The 19216-nt window shown below is 51.3% G+C and overlaps 1 protein-coding gene across 3 annotated transcripts; it reads left to right on the top strand.

Annotated features, from left to right (window-relative positions):
- Positions 1-2747: 2747 nt before the first annotated feature.
- On the top strand, positions 2748-17366 carry LOC146338230 (CYFIP-related Rac1 interactor A-like). 3 transcript variants are annotated; one of them, XM_084814428.1, is made up of 12 exons: positions 2748-3107; positions 3365-3445; positions 7332-7411; positions 8800-8921; positions 10075-10180; positions 11666-11802; positions 12043-12120; positions 12603-12719; positions 13038-13117; positions 13711-13837; positions 15112-15182; positions 16510-17366. In XM_084814428.1, exons 3-12 carry the CDS (start codon positions 7339-7341, stop codon positions 16571-16573), a joined length of 975 nt encoding a protein of 324 aa, XP_084670554.1. In that variant the 5' UTR covers positions 2748-3107; positions 3365-3445; positions 7332-7338; the 3' UTR covers positions 16574-17366. The 3 variants fall into 3 exon arrangements, with proteins under 3 accessions (XP_084670554.1, XP_084670553.1, XP_084670555.1); XM_084814427.1 differs by lacking the exon at positions 3365-3445 and having other exon boundaries at positions 2862-3107; XM_084814429.1 differs by lacking the exons at positions 2748-3107; positions 7332-7411 and having other exon boundaries at positions 3376-3445.
- Positions 17367-19216: the final 1850 nt, after the last annotated feature.

Genomic DNA, 19216 nt, shown 5'->3' on the forward strand with positions numbered 1-19216 from the left:
TGATAGTGCTGCTGTGTTGCAGCAAGGCAAGACAATGGAAGAAGCCGCTACAGGCTGGGAGACTGTAGTATATGGTGATCCTGTCCCTTGAAGACTAGTGGTACCCCCCAACTGAGGGGCCGACTTCTGGTAGCTGAGGAGAGTGTGTTGGAGCAGAGTGAAGAGAACTTGCAGCAGAAGCCATTTTGTGTGCTGAACATAATAAAGAATATAGACCTCTTCTAAAGATGGTTCTCTTTGCCAGCTCTTACCCTGGCACATCTATCAGGCTCAGATCTACTGATCTGAAGGACAAAAATACACTTCCTCCACCATTTACCTCTTCTGTTTTGTTGTTGTTTGCTTTTTACTGTCCAGAGTGGACTCAGCTGAAAGGGAACACCCCATAGGCTAGTCTGGTGGATATGGCACTGCAAGGTGCTTATGATAATCTCTACTGAAAAGCATACTTATTAGCATTTGGTGATATACAAGAAGGAAAGCAAGCAGATTTGCGTTGGGAGAAAGCAGATTTGGGTTGGAAACAAAGGGCATAATCCATTATTATATTTTCCTGTGCCTGCCCTGTGGCAATCACTGTGCCCTTGCCCATCTGCCATTCATTTCAGTGGGGTTTGTGCAAGAGAATATCTTGGTGAATGGTGCACAAGACCTTTTTTTTCTCATTTTCTGCTAAATAAAATCATGAGATAGGATGGGCTGGTGAGATTTTCCTCTGCCTATTTGCCCTTAAACAGGCACAGATTAATACATAAAAGGTAACAGTGACCTTGTGAGTGGACAACATGATTTCCTTGACCCTGTTTAATTACATCTGAGTCAGACCCTGGGTCCATCTAGCCCAGCGCTGCCAACACTGACTGGCAGCAAAGGCTCTCCGGGGTTTCAGGAAGGAGTTTTTCCATCCCACCTGGGCGTGCCGGCATTCAAACCTGGACCCTCTTCATGCAAAGCAGGTGCTCTGCCACTGTCCCCAGCCCCTCCCTGTGGCTACCCCGTGGCTAATGATGCATCCTGGCAAATGGCTGATGCTGCCTAGGACTGACACCAGTCCCGTTAATAAGGTCAGATGCAGGAATCAATTGCCTGAAGGTTCCCCAATATTTTTAAGTCTGAAAGAACAGTGCAGATCAGCCTGTCTTGAGCCTCGGACATGACGCAGTCCAAGCGCAGCGCAGCCGCAGCACACCTTCCCTCCCTCACCTTGAGATGAAGGGGAGCCATGCACAAGAGTCTGTTTTGGCTCTTCAGTTGTTTCTAAGCAGGGCAAACCATGGACATTGCCTGGTGTACATCGAGTGTTGTCTGTACAATTGTGCTCTGGGAAGGAGATGCCATGGCTTGTCTGCATTCTGCAGTGGCCAGTGTTTGATCCTGGAAACAGATGAAAAGCCCAAACCTTAACCTTTTGTCCTCACCAAGCTCATGGGTGCCCCTCACGCATGACGGGCTTGTGCAGAAGAACGTCCTGTTGGATGGTGTCCAAACACTAAATGGACAGGACAGGAGCAGGAGGGGTGTCCTTCACCACCACGGCGGAATATGTCTGGTAATGGGAAACATACGTAGCACTGACGCTGATTGATGCTTGGCTTGGGGCATGTGATCTGGCCTGGCAATGCAAGAGAATGAAATGGCTGCTCTGTGGTCAGTGTTGCCCTCAGACACATCTCCTCCATTCCCTCTTTTGTGATGAACCTGGGGCAGTCCCCATGCCCACACCACACCTCTCACACACAATGTGGGTTCAGCTTTCACACTCCAGGTTTCTACCAAGGACACTGGCTCAGACACCTTAAACCAGCCATTTGAAGGGGTAATTGCTTAGCTCATGAGAATTATCTAAATCTGGAACCCTAACAATGTACATTCTCTCTCTCTCTGCAGGATTCTCCTGGTTGATGAAGTGATTTGTGACCCCCAGAGAACCCCAGTTTTTGCTGTAGAGGTTGCTGAAGGATCACAAACGGAGGTAAAAAGACAGCCACCTGCTTTTTGTGATGCAGGGCTTGTGCCCTCTCCTATCAGGGCTGGGAGTACCCCGGGTGCTGGGCGAGGTGTGGGGAGGGAAACCAACCTAAAGAAGGGCTTGCTCTTTTCCAAAGCAACAGGGTAAGTAGGTCCAGGGTGGTACGGTGCGCTGTGCCGCTTCAGATCACAGGTGTAGGATGGCATTTTAAATATGCATTCTGCATTAAGGACTCCCTGCAAGCAACAAACAAAACTAGCATATCAGGGAGAAAGATCCAGTTAGTTCCTTGCTGACCTAGTTTTCTAGTTACAGAGTGATTTTTTTTTTTTAATGCAATGTGACCTGGCCCCAGTCCACCCACCCACTCAGCTGCAGTCTGAAATGGTACTCTCCATTCTACCCCCTAATTCCCTGCATGTACAGGCCAGGCTTAAAAGGTGATTACTGGTAGGCCGCAGCAAGGAATCCGGTCACAGACAACCAGTCAGACCGTGGGGCAGCCAGGCGTTGCCTCCACAGTGTCCAAAGCGCAACGGAGCCTTCCTCTGTCCCCAGCAGCCAGGGCTGAGGAGGTGCTGCGCTTCAAGTGAAGTTGCATGGAATGGCGAGGGGGCAGCGGTCGTCGTCGTCGTCGGTGGTGGTGCCACAGAAAGGCCTCGTATGCCCCTCTGCCTCCTCCAGCGGGGAGTGGGATGGATCTTTGGTGTCTGGCGGGTGGCTGCCCCCAGGGTGGGCCAGAACCTGGGATCCCCTCCTCCAAGGGAGGGCCCTTTCTGACTCTGGGCCTGGCATGGTGGAAAGGAAGCTGCTGAGATGTGATTGTTCCGCTGCTGGGCTGGAAGGAAGGGGAAGTCCGCCGGAACGCTGCCTGGGGGTCCTCTGGAAACACGCAGAGGTTCTCACAGGAAGCCTGAGGTGCAGCGCAGTGTGCGCTGCTTTCCTCCCGGAGTCCAAAATAGAAAATCTAGAAGTGGTCGCTTGTGGGATTTCCACACCGACGAGAGAGGAAGAGTGCGATGAGCAATGCAGCGGGGGCTGAGCTGCCGCCTGCAGCAGCAGCAGCAGCACATCCTCTCAGCTTGCTCCAGCCAGCAGAGAGGACCTGCTTGACAGGAGGAGGCTGTCTCTGAAGCAGGTAAGCAGGCAGGCCTTGCCCACCCACGGCCCTGCAGGCAGGATGGTGAGCCGTGGTGGTCCTTGGGAAACAGGCGGTCTGTGGGGAGGAGAGGCTGGGGCCAAAAGGGACCATGGAGAGGAAGCCCCCTGGAGAAGGTGTTCGGGCTAGAGGAGGCCAGATCCTGGCGCCACAGGGAGGGGGCTTTGCTGTAGCATCTCGTGCACGCTCAGTGCCTCAGTTGTTCTTCTCCATTCTGTTCTGTTTCTCCCGCTCAGGTCTGCTGGCCATGGGCAACCTGATAAAGGTATTGGGCAAAGATTTAGAAAACTGTCCCCATTTTTTCCTGGATTTTGAAAGTAAGTCCCATTCACAAAGGGGGAGGGGATTTCTGTGGTTACTGGCAGCAGGAGTCGCTGTTCTCCACAAATTTGGGGTAGCAGTTACACGTTACTTGGGGTCCACATACTATATTTTACGAGACTTTGTTGGGAAGAGCCAGACAGTGCCAGGGTCCTTCCAGGCACAGCTTTTATGGCACTGTCACCTTGCCTCACTCACATAATTTTACAGGGGCTCCAGATGTCGAAGTCGAAGGCCTTTGGATTGTTAGCACTGCCTAGGAGCTTTCCTTCTGGAAGCCCCTGGAACAGGCTGGACAGATCTACACACCGAACTTGCCCTTGAGCTGTCATGGCTGCCCCTAGAGAATCCAGGAGTCAGACTTTGATGAGGGTGCTGAGAATTCCCTATAGTCAGTCCTTAGACACCCTGAGAACTACAGTTTCCTGGCCGGAAGGAATCCCTCGTTAGCCTATTTGAGGGTGTTCCCAGCCGAGGCTTTTATGGCACCATCACTGTGCCTCACTCACAGGATTTTACGGGGGATCCAGATGACATCGTCTCCCACTCATAACCCTTCCAAGCTTTCCTACCAATTTGTCCGTCTCTTTCCTTACCATAGAAAATCCTTTAAAGAGGGAAAGTTGGAATAGCTGCACAAGGCTTTCTGAATGGTGGCACCGGGAGCCCTCCCTTCTGTCTGCGGTCTCGCTAGGTAATAGGAGACTGCTGCTTCGCAGGGCCGGCCCTACCATTAGGCAGAGTGAGGCAGCCACTTCAGGCAACTAATTTGGGGAATGTCGTGAAAAGGCAGCAAAATAATGGATTATTATGGGGGGGTTACTGCTGGCAGGGGGGTTGAAAGAAAGAGGCACTTGTGGGATTTATTTTCTGCCTCAGGTGCCAAAATAACTTGGCCAGCTTTGAGTGCTGCTATGCATCTTAACTTGAGGAATGGGGTAGACATTTGCAGTTCTGCCCCAGGCAGCCACATGTCTCGGGTCAGAACTGGCTGGTTGACGATAGAAACCCTTAGTAAGAAGAACATCTCTCACATGCTTAGAAATGCCTGCTTCCCCCACTTTAAGCCCAGCCGTGTGTATCTTTCCTATAGTCTTCCCCCCTTCCCCCCAAAAGCTTGTACAGAGTCTCAGGCTCACCCTAGCCTGACATGGGTGGGTTGATCTGTGGAAAGCTCCTTTATCAATAGAGTTGACAAAAAAAACACAGTCCTAAAGCACCCACCTGGCAAGTATAGTTGGTGTGAAATTTCAGTGGAAATGTTCAGAAGACAAAATGTGGATTTGGGCACAAATGTCATGGAAGCAAAATTCTTGCATTATTTTTTTTGTTATTGTTGGTCATAGAAAGTTAAGTTTCACTTTTCCTGTTTAAATCAATGGGATGCTTGCTAGTTGTGACTAACCTGTCACACAGATAACCTGCCCTAGAGCATTTCTAAAAGGTAAAGGTGAACCCAACCAGTCTTGTCCGACTCTAGGGTGCGGTGCTCATCCCCGTTTCTAAGCCGAAGAGCCAGCGCTGTCCGAAGACACTTCCGTGGTCATGTGGCCGGCATGACTGAACACCGAGGTGCACGGAACGCTGTTACCTTTCCCGCTGAAGCGGTACCTATTTATCTACTTGCAATTTCTTGCTTTCGAACTGCTAGGTTGGCAGGAGCTGGGACCGAAGACGGGAGCTCACTCCGTCACGCAGCACTCGGTCTCGAACTGCTGACCTGCCGACCTTCCGGTCTGCAGTTCAGCGTCTTAACCACTAAGCCACCGCGGCCCTAGAGCATTTCTACACCAGCCTAAAATCCCGTAACTTTGCTGGGGCCTTTTCCTTCACTTTGAAATGCAAGATCACGATGGACACCCTCCACACGCGCGTCCCTTCCCCACCTTTCCCCCTTTATCTGCATTGTTCTATATGTTTCATTATACAGCACTGATGGCACTGTGGTTGCAGGATTTCCTCTTTTCATGAGGGAACTCAACCTGAGGTACTTTGATAGCTCATTATCTCGGATCGTTTTAAAAATGGGATAAAAGTCATTTAGCATGGGAGACTCCCTGGAGGTTGATGACGTCATCTAAAGGACCCACAAACGTCCGTGAGGAACCAATCTCAAGAGCAGGATACAAGCCCCATGTGGAGAAGCTCCTAGTTTTACCAGTGCAGTATAGTGACTAATAGCAAGAGCTGTGACCTGGGCAGTTCAAATGATGCGTGCCTTTCCCACGCCACTATTTCTTGGCCTCAGTATTTCCATCTGCAAAATGGGGATAAATATACATGCTTACCTTAAAAGATGGTTGTAAGGATATGTATTTGAACTGCCTTCAGTAAGAACTTAAGAAGAGCCCGGCGGGATCAGACCAGGGGTCCAACTAGTCCAGCATTCTGTTCACACAGTGGCCATCCGGCTGCGATGGGAAACCCACAAGCAGGACACAAGCGCAACAGCACCCTCCTGCCCAGGTTCACCAGCAATGGGTGTACATAGGCATACTGCCTCTGATACTGGAAGTAACATATTGGCCATCAGGACTAGTAGCCAATGCTAGCCCTCTCCTCCAGGGTACTTAAGCATGTTATAAATGCGACAGTGTTACTTTTTCCAATAGGTACTTCAAACTTTCTCTGGATCAGGACCAATGTCTTCAATTCTTCAAGTGTGCAAAGTGTTGAGCAGATGATACCTCATTTATTTTTCACAATATATCTGAGAGGGAGGTCAGGGTGTGAGAGAGTGACTTATCCCAAACCACCCAATCAGCTTCATGGCTGAGCAGAGTTCTGAGAGCGGGGCTCCATGCTCTGTCCACGATGTCTCAGGCTGAAAAGGAAGGCGGTGGTGGCGGCAGACCATTCCACGCCCGCTATTCTTGTGTCCCTCCTGGGTGGTCGGGCTCATCCTGCCACTCTCGTCCCAGAGCAGTAAGGACTGATTCAAAGGTCCTGGCCCCCACAACAGCTCCTCCAGCAGCTGGGGCCTCCTGGGACCACTGCCTGGCCAGGGCTGCACGCTCCTGCTGGGCAGACGCTGGGTGCTTCCAGGTGAGGGCTCCGCTTAGCACAGCATCAGAAGGCCTCGTGCAGCGGTGCTGTCGTGCCTCCCGTGATGGGTTTCTTCTGGTAAGGAAAAAGGTGGAAGAAGCGGTGGGTAAATACGGGTGGGCTACAAACGGCAGACATCGTCGTTTGGACCCCCCCTAAAGTTCTGTGAATGAGGTGATGTGATTACACTGTAAAAGCCCCTACGTGCTTTGGCCAATGCCTGGATTAAAAGCCTTTTAAATGCCCCAGTGGCCACGCAGAGCCCCTACATGGGTACGTGCTTTGGGGTGGCCTCCTCGTAGCTGCCATCATATTTAAATTGGCCTTCAACAGGACACTCCCAAACTTGCCAGCCACAGGCCTTGCTGAACAAGTGTGTGCCCCTCGCCCCCAAATCTTGTTAGAGAACCGCGACTCTCTTCCCCCTCTGTTCCTTATCGCTGGTCTTCCTTTGCATCAGTCAGTGCTCATCTCCATTAGGGGCAGGAAGAAGCGGGGTGGACCTCTCCTTACTCAAATTTGGAGCACCAGCAACAGTCGCTGTCCTTGTTTTTTCTTCCCGGTGGTCATTCTTAATTGGGAATGGATTAAAAGCATCACTAAATGCTAGGACGGTTCTGGGCAGAATCACCTCATCGCCAAAGTTGCATAGCCAGATAAACCCCAGCGTTCAGTTGGTGGTCGTGTCTGAATGTCGATTTTGGATGCTGGAAGGCTCTTCCTGCCACCCAGATGGGGGTGCCTTTCACAGTGACATTGTCCCACAGACCCACCCCTCTTTCCTTCCCCACCTCACTACCCATCATGCTTTTCTCCCTCTTGTCTCTTCTCTTGCAGGTGTCACATGGGGAACCTTCTTAAAGTGTTGACTTATAACGAGCTTGACCAAGGCCCTAATTTTTTCCTTGACTTTGAACGTGAGAAGGGATTTTTATTTTTTTGCCTTTATTTTAATTCACAACTTCTTTCATTAATTAATTCTTCGTTCATTATTAATATTGATTTATTTCATTTCATGTTACTTTGCTGGGTGGAGTGAAGAGCTGTAGCTATCAGGGCTTGTGGGGCTGAGTGGGAGCAGGGTGAGATCTTGCACGTTGGGGGAGCGCGACAGGAGCCAGGCCAGGGCGGCATACGCCCTGCGGGGGTTTCTGATGCACATGGCAAAGCTTTCTGGCAGGATGGTTCTGTCGCTGCAGGGAAGGGTGGTGGCCAGCCGTGTCAGAGAGGAGGTGGGGCAGGGCAGTGGGTTGCTGGGGCTTCTTAGGCCCCCGAAGGGCAGTGGCTTGCCTGGGGGCAGTGGGGTGGCGATGGCTCAGGAAGCAAGGCTTCAGCTCAGCTCCCCAGAGGTCCCCCAGTGGGAGGGCTCCTGCAGGCTGCGCTCCTGGGGCAGTCTGCAGCCCTCTGGGGTCACGGCCCCAATCACAGCTCCGTTTCTGGGGCGTCTTGCAGCAGTGTTAGCACCTCAGCCAGGAGGCGCTCATAACCTTGCAGTTCCCAGGCATCGTGGCCAAATAATTACATTCCGGGGCTCCAGGGGCAGATCGCAGCACCCCTTCAGAAGCAGAAGCTGCCTGGGCTGAGGCCTCCATGGGCTCGGACTGCATTCGGTGTGGTGGGGTGCGCACCAGACACACTTTCCCCCAGGGTGTCCATCCTGAAGCAAAGAGGCCTGGACCTTACTGGAAAAGTGACCCAGTCTGGGGAGAGAGGAGCGGAAGGTGGGTGGAGGCTGGAGAGGCAGGCAGGCAGGCAGGCAAACTGGCTCAGGTTCCCGCAGGGGGCAAATGGAGCCCTGCTTAGTGAGGGGGGTTGGTCATCGCCTAGGCTTGCTCTCTGTTTTGTTTGCATACTTTCTAGCTTTGCGTTGGTCCCCCTGTATATTTATTTTCTAACAGTTCTCCTGTACGTCTGAGGGCCGAACGTCTGTGGGCTTGCTAGAGAGCAGCGTTCCAGGTCCCCTTGCAGCTCAGGGGCCCTGCCATGGCCGAGCAGTGCTCTTCAGGGGTCACCCAAGATACTTTCCCCTCCCCAGACAGCTGCATCATGTGCCCCAGTATCCTGGGCCGTAGGGCAGAGGATTGACGGAGGGGCGGGGGGGGCACAAGTTCTTGGATCGCTTTTGGTTGCTTTGCAGTGGGGCCAGCCCCCAGCACCTGCCCCCAAACTTAGGCAGAGGGAGTTCTTAGTCCCCAGCAAGCCATGCAAACCTCCCCCTTTCACCCTGCATAGGGATTGGCTGATAAGCCTCCTGGGCAAAGCGTGTTCTGAACGCCTGCTTTCTTTCTGGTGGGGCTTGCTGTAGATGCTCAGCCAACAGAAGCTGAGACGGCTGTGTGGAACCAGGTGAATGCTGTCCTGGAGGAGGCGCAGGCCATCCTGGCTGAACTGCAGTCCTACACCGGAGCTGGCCAAGAGATTAGAGAGGTACAAACGGAGTCGAGCCCACATCTCTCCTCCAGCCCACGCTGTGAACGTTGCCAGTGCGCGAGGCTCCAGCCGCACAACTGCCTCGCACGGAAAGATGCCAGCACAGACGAGGGTTCTGCCTGCCCCAGTGACCCTCTCTTGTCCTGGGTTCCAGTATATGCATCCCGCATTTTCTGTTAGCCTTTGTGGGCCAGCGGGGCTCTCGGTCCCCGCACACGTTCGGGTTGAATGGTCCGGTTGACGATGCGGGACGAGCTTGAAACGGGGCCTTTGTGGGCTGAGGCTGGGCTAGCTGGGACAGTATTCTCTGGCCTCGGAGCACAGGAGAAAATAGGGCAGCCTTCCCCCACCAGCTGCCCTCCAGATGAGTTGGACTGCCAGTGGCCCTGCTGGCTGGGGATGATGGGAGTTGCAGTCAACACATCTGGAGGGCACCTGATGGGGGAATATAGGGGGTGCAATATCTCATTCCCCCCCAACCCCCCAGCTATTGTCAGGCAGTATGAAACCCTCGGATTGGCCAAAATTGGTATCACAGTATCATAGAATAGTAGGGTTGCAAGGGGCCCATAAGACTCAGTCCAACCCCCTGCTCAATTCAGGAATCCAAGTCAGAGCATCCCTGACAGGCGGCTGTCCAGCCTCATCTTGAATGCCTCCAGTGTGGGAGAGCCCACTGCCTCCCTAGGGAATGGGTTCCATTGTCGTATTGCTCTAACAGTCAGGAAGTTTTTCCTGATGTTCAGCCGGAATCTGGCTTCCTGTAACTTGAGCCCATTATTCTGTGGCCTTCACTCTGGGATGATCAAGAGGAGATCCTGGCCTTCCTCTCTGTGACAACCTCTCAAGTACTTGAAGACTGTTATCATATCTCCCCTCGGTCTTCTCTTCTCAAGGCTAAACATGCCCAGTTCTTTCAGTCTCTCCTCATAGGGCTTTGTTTCCAGTCCTCTGATCATCTTCGTTGCCCTCCTCTGAACCCTCTCCAGTTTGTCTGCATCCTTCTTAATGTGTGCCAGGGACTACTCAGGATAGCATTTTTGAATGCCCCCTGGCCCCTGGAAACAGCAACCACACTCTCATTCCCTTGTATGTGGAAAGCTGGCATTTGAGGGAGAACAGTTTTAGCATCTTGGTTTCTTTCTTGCAGGCAATCCAGAACCCCAGTGACTTGCAGCTCCAAGAAAAGGCATGGAATGCTGTGTGTCCCCTGGTGGCAAAGCTGAAGCGTTTTTACGAGTTCTCCCTGAGGCTTGGTAAGCGGGCGCCTACCTGCCATCGGTCTGGGGGAAATGGGTCAGAGGGTGGGAGGGAAACGAGTCAACCGAGAATGGCTCCCCTCAGCTTCCTTCCCTCATTCCACACTCCACAGATGCGACGTGTTGCCCAACTCACATGAGGCGACTTACTGATTTTTTGTTGGGTGAATATGTCCATATACGCATGTGCTCTCATGGGGCAAGAGGTGGGACCGACCACACCAAAGCGGGTGCTGGGCATTCAGGAGCTGGCAAGTGGCTGGAGCAAGATGGGCACTGAATCAGCCAGGCAGGAGAAGCAGAGGGAGGGAGAAGAGGGAAGCAGGGCTACTTGGCCAGCTGCCTTTGACTGTTCTCCTGTAACTTCCACCTTGCAGTCGCCATTTCCAACAGGCTGCCTGAACTATCCCTGCTGGTCACCACAAGAACAGTTACTCTAAGAGCTGATGCCTGGGTTTATGCTTTTCCTCCTCCCCGCCCATCCCGTTTTCCTTTGGTGTCATGGCTTTCAGACTGTAAGCCTGAGGGCAGGGCTGTCTTGGCTTGTATTACTCTGTAACAGCCTGGAAGCCTTTTCAGCTGAAGGGTGAGGTAAAAATACTTTCGATAAAGCATAACTAAATTGCTTAATTACCTCCCCCAGCAGGGGATTGTCGAGACTGAGAAAAGGCAGCGGATTTGTGAGCATCTGAATAGCTGGCAGTGCTGACTACTGTCGTCTGACTTCCTGGGCCCAGAGGCCGTCATCGGGTGCAGGAGCCCTGGCTTCTGCCACTTGCAGCCTCCTCCTCCACCCAGCAGCCCCAGATGGTGCACAGGAAGCAGGGAGTCAGTGCCTGATGCGGAGGCTCCTGGCTTGAGCCCTGCAGCTCTTCCTGATGCCAGGCAACTGAAGACTCAGATGGGCTGTGGGACAGTCTGTGGTCATTTCCGAGCACACTGATCCCTGGGCGTTCCTCTGCCCTTTTGACGGCATGCTTCATTATTCCATCCTGAAAAGCATGACTTTATTATGATTGCTGATGCCTTTGCACCCTTGTCTGGGTTGTGCCAGAGCCTGTGCTGGGCATGTTGCTGGGGCTGACACCCTGCCTCCAGTCTGTCACACACAGCTGGGCTTTAGTGTCTGGAAGCACTGAAGTGGTGCTCTTATGCTGGGGGTGGGCGATTAGTGGCCCTCCAGATATTTTGGCCTAAAACTCCCATCATGCCTTAGCATTGGCTCTGCTGGCTAGGGCAGATGGGAGTTGCAGGCCAAAACAGCTGGAGGGCCATGAGTTCCCTCTTCCATCCTAGAGCCACCGCCAGCTAGGGGCGAGGGTGGGAATAGCGTGTGGGCTGCCCCAGATGTCCTCTCTTCCTTCCTACAGACCCATTGCGTCACTTCCTTTCACGCCAGGAGGGTTCAGCCAGTAGCACACAGCAGTGCTGGGTCTGCTGCGTGAGCAGCTGCTGTTTGATGTACCATTTTCTGCCTCCTAGAGAATGCCTTGCGGAGCTTGCTGGAAGCTCTCACCAGCCCACCCTATGCCCCGACTCAGCACCTGGAGAGAGAACAAGCCCTAGCCAAGCAGTTTGCAGAAATCTTGCACTTCACCCTCAGTTTTGATGAGCTCAAGGTACCTTTCAGCAGGGGCAGGAGAGAATCCTGTGGGGAGGGGGGCGGTCCAGAGACTGGGGGCTTTGGAGCTTGTGGGAGGCTGTCCCCATGGCTGCGCTGTAGGGACTGCTCTCCTGGGGGAGTGGCTCCCCTAACGCTAAGGCTGGCCCAGGCGCAGGCACGTGCTGTGCTGCCCCTGCCTCTCCTCTCTCTGGTGACCGGCCGTCACAGCTGAGCACCTCCCATCTCTGTCTCTCAGATGACCAACCCTGCCATCCAGAATGATTTTAGCTACTACAGAAGAACTATCAGTCGAAACCGAATCAACAATCTGCAGGTAAGGAAATGCTTGTTCCCTCCCTTACATTTTGAACCCGGAGGCAGACAAAACCCCCACCTGAATGAGATGAATGAAAATTCCAAGTGCAAAGAGACAGAGTGAGCGCAGAGCTCCAGCGTTCAGCGTTCAAAAAGGGCAGGGCTGTCAAAGCTTATGAAGTATGTCCATTTTAGAGACAGTAAGCAATAATCAACAACTTTTGAAATGTCCTAGTCTCCATTTATTCCATTTGTTAAAAACAGATAGACTTTAAATATAAAACAACGTAACCTTTTTTCTGTGTAATAGAAAAAGATGCATATATATGCAGTATAGTTGTTCTTATTGTTGATAAATATATAAGAAAATATACAAAAGACAAGAATGAAACGTAGAGACCGACCCCCTCGACGTTCGTCTCACGTTCACATTGCTAATCCGTTGTCATTGTGAAGTAGAGCTCCTCTGCTCAGGCACGGTTCTCCTTTCCTGCTCTGCAGTTAGATGCGGAAAGTGAGGTCAACAATGAAATGGCCAATCGGATGTCACTGTTCTATGCAGAGGCAACACCGATGCTGAAAACGCTGAGCAATGCCACAACCAAGTTCGTTTCCGAGGTGAGTGCGGATGGTGGTGCTGAGGTCGCCAAGGAACAGGAAAGACAGAGGCCACATCAACACTGCAAAGAGCCTTGGGGTGCTGCTGTCTTCAGAGAACTGCAAGTCCCAGAGTTCCCTGGGCGGACGGGGGGCGGTGGTTTAAATGTGCAGCGTGTGGAGATGCCCTGAGGGCAGAATCCGCTACCAGGCAGAGAGCTGTGCTGCCACGGGGAGTCGAGCAGGTGCTCTCCCCTCAGATGTTCAGGTTGCTCTCGCTGGGGAAGAAGCACACAGGCGTCAGCATGCAAACCAGGTCTCCTTGCTGCTTCATTTCAGAACAAAACTCTCCCGATAGAGGACACGACTGATTGTTTAAGCACCATGGCCTGTGTCTGCCGGGTGATGCTGGAAACACCGTGAGTTCATGCATGTCCCACCTTTTGGTCAAAGAGGCCTGCAGGGCTGCTCACAACAGTGTCTAAAAAAGCCACAATTGCAGTTAAAACCCAAATAAACTAAATATGCAAAATGCAAAGAAAAAGCCAGGATCAGCCCCCAACAGATGTCCCAAAATGTCTTTGCCAACCGGCTTCATGCCAGAAGGCAGCTTATCTGGGGATCCTCTCTAGGGAGGGAGTTCCACATCACAGGGGCCACCACTGCAAAAGGCCCTGCTCTTTGTCATCACTCTTTATACTGCTGGAGGACCAGGTGTCTTGAGCAAGCCAATCCCCCTTCTGCCCAAATAACTTTAAGAGACACGTACAGGAAAAGGCAGCCCCTTCCTGGGAGCAAAGGGCAGTGTTCAGTCGTCCCCTGTAGTGTCCTTCCCAGAAAACAAACATCATTGCAAGGGGAAGGGTCGTGTCTGGAAAATCCGTAGGTGAGGCAGGCTTGGCTCTGAGTAGGTGGGCCCTGTGAGGACCCAGTTCAAGGCTGGAAAGGGAAGGTGTGGCATGCAGCAGGGTCATGGTGCTTCTTTCATGTGCCTCTTCTTTTGTTGCGACAGGGAATATCGGAGCCGGTTCACCAACACCGAGACTCTTCTCTTCTGCATGCGAGTGATGGTGGGGGTCATCATTCTCTATGACCATGTCCACCCTGTGGGGGCTTTTGCCAAGACCTCCAAAATTGACGTGAGTGACAGTTCGGCCTTGATGGGAGCTCAGGAGGCAGCATGGACAAGACAGAGCAGAACCAGAAGCCAGTTATAAAAAGCAAGCAGCAAAAAACAAAGACATGGTGGTTGAGTCAACAGATTCCTGCCCCAGCTGCCTGGTGCAGTATTTGTCCCCCAGTCTAGCCCTCATTCTGTGTGGTGGGCCAGTTAGTCCTCTGGGTCTGAGTTTCAGTAGTCAAGTTCAGACAGATGTGGTGTGATGCCTCTGGTTGATGTGTAGACCAGCCGCCCATGAAGACCCTGGCTGTAGCTGTTGTCCCGTCCTCTGTTCCACCACAGTCAGAGGCTTTTCTCCTTTTTTTAAAGTGCAGTTTTAAATGGCCACCCATTCAGCCTTTTTCATTTTGAGAGCAGAGGGTCATTGCAGGCCTTGCCAAATTGCAGCCCCTTTGCCTCACACAGGAACCTCTGAAGTCCTCCCAGCAAAACTGAGGGCATGGTGTGTATTTGCCACAATTCTCTCATTGGTGGGGTCCCCAGAGCTTTTGCTTCCAGAAGCCAAGAAGGATCCATCATGCATGGAGTTCTCTGGGCGACTGGAAGACATTCCTGGGGAATGCTTCATCCCTTGTCCATATCTGGACTTCTAAAAAATGCTGGCCCAGTCCAGCAGTGTTCAGATATTTTCCAGGAGATAACTGGAATGCTGAGCACAACATGCATTTTAGCATTCACAAGGGTGGTTCACCACATTTAAAAAAGGTCATTTTTGTCCCCAGTGTGGCTGTTTCAGAACACATGGCTAGGGGTGCTATGGCAGGAGGCAACCCAGGAAACAGCCAGGTTAAGTCTGATGGGGAGGCCCTCCCAGTGTCATGCTTTTAATTCTTGGTTGCTCCTATGGATGTTGGTTTCCCTGTTCCTTGGAATGCTTCTTATGGAAGTCCATTATTTATTGCCAGTTGCCTCTAAAGAAACTGGAAAGCTTAGGTTCTCCTTAGAGCTGGGTATAACTTTCTCACAGTGTGAATGATGAGGGGCTTATAGCAACTGCTCCATGTTGGATGGTGTGATGTTCTTGCGGTCAAGAGACCTGGCGGAAGAAAGAGTGAACCAGTCCAGGAGTGGATCTAGATGCTAGATCAGCCTAAATGCTGGTTTTCCATCTCTTGTGAAACTGCTCGCAGAGAGACAGACTGAAGCCAGCAGGCCTGGCTGTGCTTCTCAACATTCCTCCCATGTTTGAAGTGTGACTAACAAGCTGTTCTCTTTCCCCTGTCTTGCTGCTAGATGAAAGGGTGCATCAAGGTCTTGAAAGACCAGCCCTCCAGCAGCACGGAAGGCCTTCTGAACGCACTGAGGTACGGCCGTCCAAGAGGCGCCTTTCCGGGCAGGCTTCTTGGCAGTCCCGAGACACCCAGCATCGCTCTTGGGACAGAGCCGCATGCTTTCCACTGGCGCGAGCCCACAGGATGCTCTGGAGTGCCTCTGGCTGGCAGCCTGGGCGGGTGCTGCAGCTGCAGGTGGCCCAGCCATGGGGTTTTCAGCGGCCTTCATTAGAATCCTGAATAGCGCTGAGGACTTTCAGAAGCTGGAATTGGTTGGGCAGCAGGGAGTGTAACTCAAGGACAAAACGTTCCTGGTAAAATGGCTCTCAGTAGCAAATACTGAAGATGCAGCCTGGAGGAGTTGACTGCGCTAGATGATCTGGGGTTGTAGAAGGAACACCTCCCTGCTTTGCTCTCACAACCTCCCTGTGCGGTAGGCCGGTATTCCCATTTTGCCGATGGGGAGGTGAGGTGGACAGCCTTTCCGGTAAGCGTGCCATTGCACAGGGAAGGGGCTGGCCTGAGGCAAGTGTTCCAAGCACCCTCCCATGTCTTGCTTTGACTGCAGGGAAACTACAGGTTCTCGGCACGCAACCCGCAATTGGCAGTTCTGGGGGACTGCAGTTTGACTGTCCCCCAGCTGGCACTCTGACTGCCTGTGCTGGCATTGCAGAGACCTGCTGGTTGGTACAGCGGAAGGCCTTGCCCTGTGGCATGGTGATGGGCTTCATTAAGCGGGGCAGAGCAGCGAGCCAGGGTACAAGAATCCACCAGGAGCTTCGCTGGGGCTTGGGCAGGAGAACATCCCAGGGAATTGTGCCTGGCCTTAACCAGTGCAGGGAGCAGTGGGAGATGGGCAAGTTCTATTTGGATCTTCTGCCTCCCCTCCCCCTTGCCCCCCACATATGGCTAGCATATACAATTGCCACACTGTTTGGAGACTGAGCACTGCTCTCTGAATCCATCGCCCAGGCAAACTGCGGGGCCTGCTTTCCAATCGGCCTTGGAGGGAAGATGGCCAGAAGAGAGGACTCAGCGACTTGAGGCTGTGTCTCCCACAACCTAGTCTGGCAGCATCCCTAGGCCAGCCTTCCCCAACCTGGTGCCTTCCAGTTGCATGGGACTACAGCTCCCCCCAGCCCCAGCCAGCATTCCTCCCTCCCTATACCCCCCCCCGCTTCCTCTCTGCCAGCCTCGTTCCTACCCATAAATCCCCAGAGTTGCCTTTGATCAGCGTGCCAGAGGACTTGCCTAGCCAGAGCAGGCCCACCCGTATCCAGAGCAACCTTCTCTCTCTCTCTCTCCTGACGATGGTGATCGGGCTGCCCCCTCTCACCGCTTCTGCCCGGCTTCTTCCTAGGTATACCACCCGGCACCTCAATGACGACACCACATCCAAGCAGATCCGGGCCTTGCTGCAATGAACACCTCCTGTGACTGGAGGGGGGGGCACTTACCAAGAAGAGACGTACTTCACAGAACCTTCCGCAGAAATGTTAATGTTAACATGTTGCTATAAATAACCATTGGGCATCATTTTCCTCATTTTGTAAAAAAAAAAGAAGATGAAGAAGAATAACGGGGGAGATTTTAAGTATAAATAAATAAATATACATATATATAAAACTATGACATAATCCAGCCCGCTCAGCACCAAGATACTCCGTGTTCAGCCCGAGCAGAAGTGCAGTTCCTGCATATTGCCACGGCCCTCTTCCTCCTCCTCCTCCTCCTCTTCGCTGCTTTGATTCCAATCTCATCCATGCTGCCAGAGCCTGACTGAGCTTCAGAAGGGAAGACAAGTAGGATTTGGCCCAAGCTGGGAAGTGAGTGAACTTCCCTTTCAGAAGGGAAACCCTCCTCCTGGAACCAGGTGGGAAGTCTGTTCCAAGCTCTCCTGGGGTCCAGAGATGGGCTGCCTGCACTATCCCAGGCTCCGTGCGGGTTGGGGAGGCTAAGCGAGAGAGGGAGAGATGTTGTCTTACCTGCGATGTACATAATGTGTCTGGAAAACGACTGCTGATGGGGGGTGGCCAGGATGATGGACAGATGAGGATGGCGGACATTGTTGTTAAAATCTTCGACACTGATTCCATTCAAAATGGCTCAGTCACACCTTTTAGATTTTTAATATAAACAATTAAAATCCACTCACCTGTTATTTTGTACATTTTTGTGTCAAATAAAATAAAAAGAACAATTAATCTGTTGTGTGAGATACGCCTGGTTGTCTGCTTTCCTATGCTGAGATATTGTGCATGCTCACGGGGTTCTTTTTATAGTTATATCATGTTCCAAACACGGCTTGAACAATAGCGATAAAAGCTGAGATTTTTGTGCACATATTTGCCAGGAGCATTAAGTGATCCGGGTGGGGGTGGGGGTGGAGTAGAAGGAAAGGGACAAGCCATGTGAAAAGTGATCGTGTGAACTGGCCTGCAAGTGAGGACCTTTTCTCTAACCAAAGATAAGCACACAATAACAAAAAAAATGGCTAGAATCTATATATAGTTCCAAAGTATTGTCACTCTGCATAAATGTACTGCAGTAGCAGGTGTGTATTGTATCCACAAATTTAACAATATAATCCTATGCATGTCAACTCAGAAGCCAATACCTTTGAAATCAACGGGGTTTGCTCCCAGGTAAGTGAGCATATGATTGCAGCCTGAAAAAAATCAAATATATGAGCTATAAAGATGAAATGTGTTTCTACTGTGACCTGGTTCACATGTAACAACAACCCAGAGACAGGCTGAGTATGGGTTGTTGAAATGTGCGTTGTTACATGCAAACCCTCACTATGGTTTAATTATGGGTTGCTAACCATGAACAACCTAGAAAGAAAACCCATAGTTAATGTTAGAGCAGGGTTTGCATGTAACAACAACCCACAGTTCAACAACAACCCATATTCAGGGTGGTTATGTGTGAACCAGGCCACTGTCATCATTGGTTATTCAGGGGTGGCACCATCATGAGGTAGGCTGAGGCAGTTGCTTCAGGTAGCTGATTTTGGTTGTCCTGAAAAGGCATAAAATTATTAGTGATTGAATTTATTATTACTATTCACTTGTGGGATTTTCTGCCTCAGGTGCCAAAATAACTTGGCCAACTTTGGGTGCCATGCACTTTTACTTGAGAGGGGGTGGTATCTGCTGTTCTGCTTCAAGCAGCAAAATGTCTTTTGACTACAATTCAGGAAACCCAGAATTATTTTTCAGAGGTTTCAGAATACAGCCTCCGTTTGTGACTGTAACTTTTAAAACATATTTATTTATTTTATTTATTTACTTATTAAATTTATTAATCGCCCATCTGACTGGTCACCCAGCCACTCTGGGCGATGTACAACCCACCATAAAACAATTTAAAACAATAAAATTTTACCATAAACATTTTTTTTAAATACCCTAACCCACCCCAAATGCCTGCCTGAACAACCACGTTTTTAATGCACGACGGAAGCTCATTAAAGAGGGGGCATGACGGAGTTCCCTAGGGAGGGAGTTCCACATAACTGTTACCTTACTTTTTCATTTGTTGGCTTTTGGTTTTAGCTTCTTGTGAGTACCAGTTTTCAAGGATAAAGGGAAGAGCTTGTCGCTGCCATGGCCCACTGTTCCCTGGAAGTGGCATACAAATCCTTTTCACCCACTGTTAAATAACAGAATTGTAGAACCTAAAACCACCTGTCTAAAACATCTGGACGGCACCAGGCTGGAGAAAGCTGTGCTAAACTATGAGTGGAAAGGTGATTTATGTGCTGTTTTAAACTAGAGTCACAAACTAAGGTGGAGAAATGCTAGATTTTAAAAGCTTTATGTGGTTACATTACAGACAGTGGCATTGGTCTGTTAATACTTGATTTATGTAAACAAAGGGTGCTTCCAGGGGAGGCGTCTATCATGCCCTGTCCTGCCTCATCATGGAAACTTATGGGTGGGATCCAGATGTCGTCTTCCACTTGTAGCCCTCCTGTGTTTTCCCACCACTTCTGCCTTCTTTCTTACCAGGGAAATGCCATTAAGGAGAAAAAGACGGAATAGCTGCGTGATGTCTTCTGA

The sequence above is a fragment of the Heloderma suspectum genome, chromosome 10 (assembly GCF_057233095.1).
Source record: "Heloderma suspectum isolate Gila_16-S chromosome 10, 16-S_ref, whole genome shotgun sequence".
NCBI lineage: Eukaryota > Metazoa > Chordata > Lepidosauria > Squamata > Helodermatidae > Heloderma > Heloderma suspectum.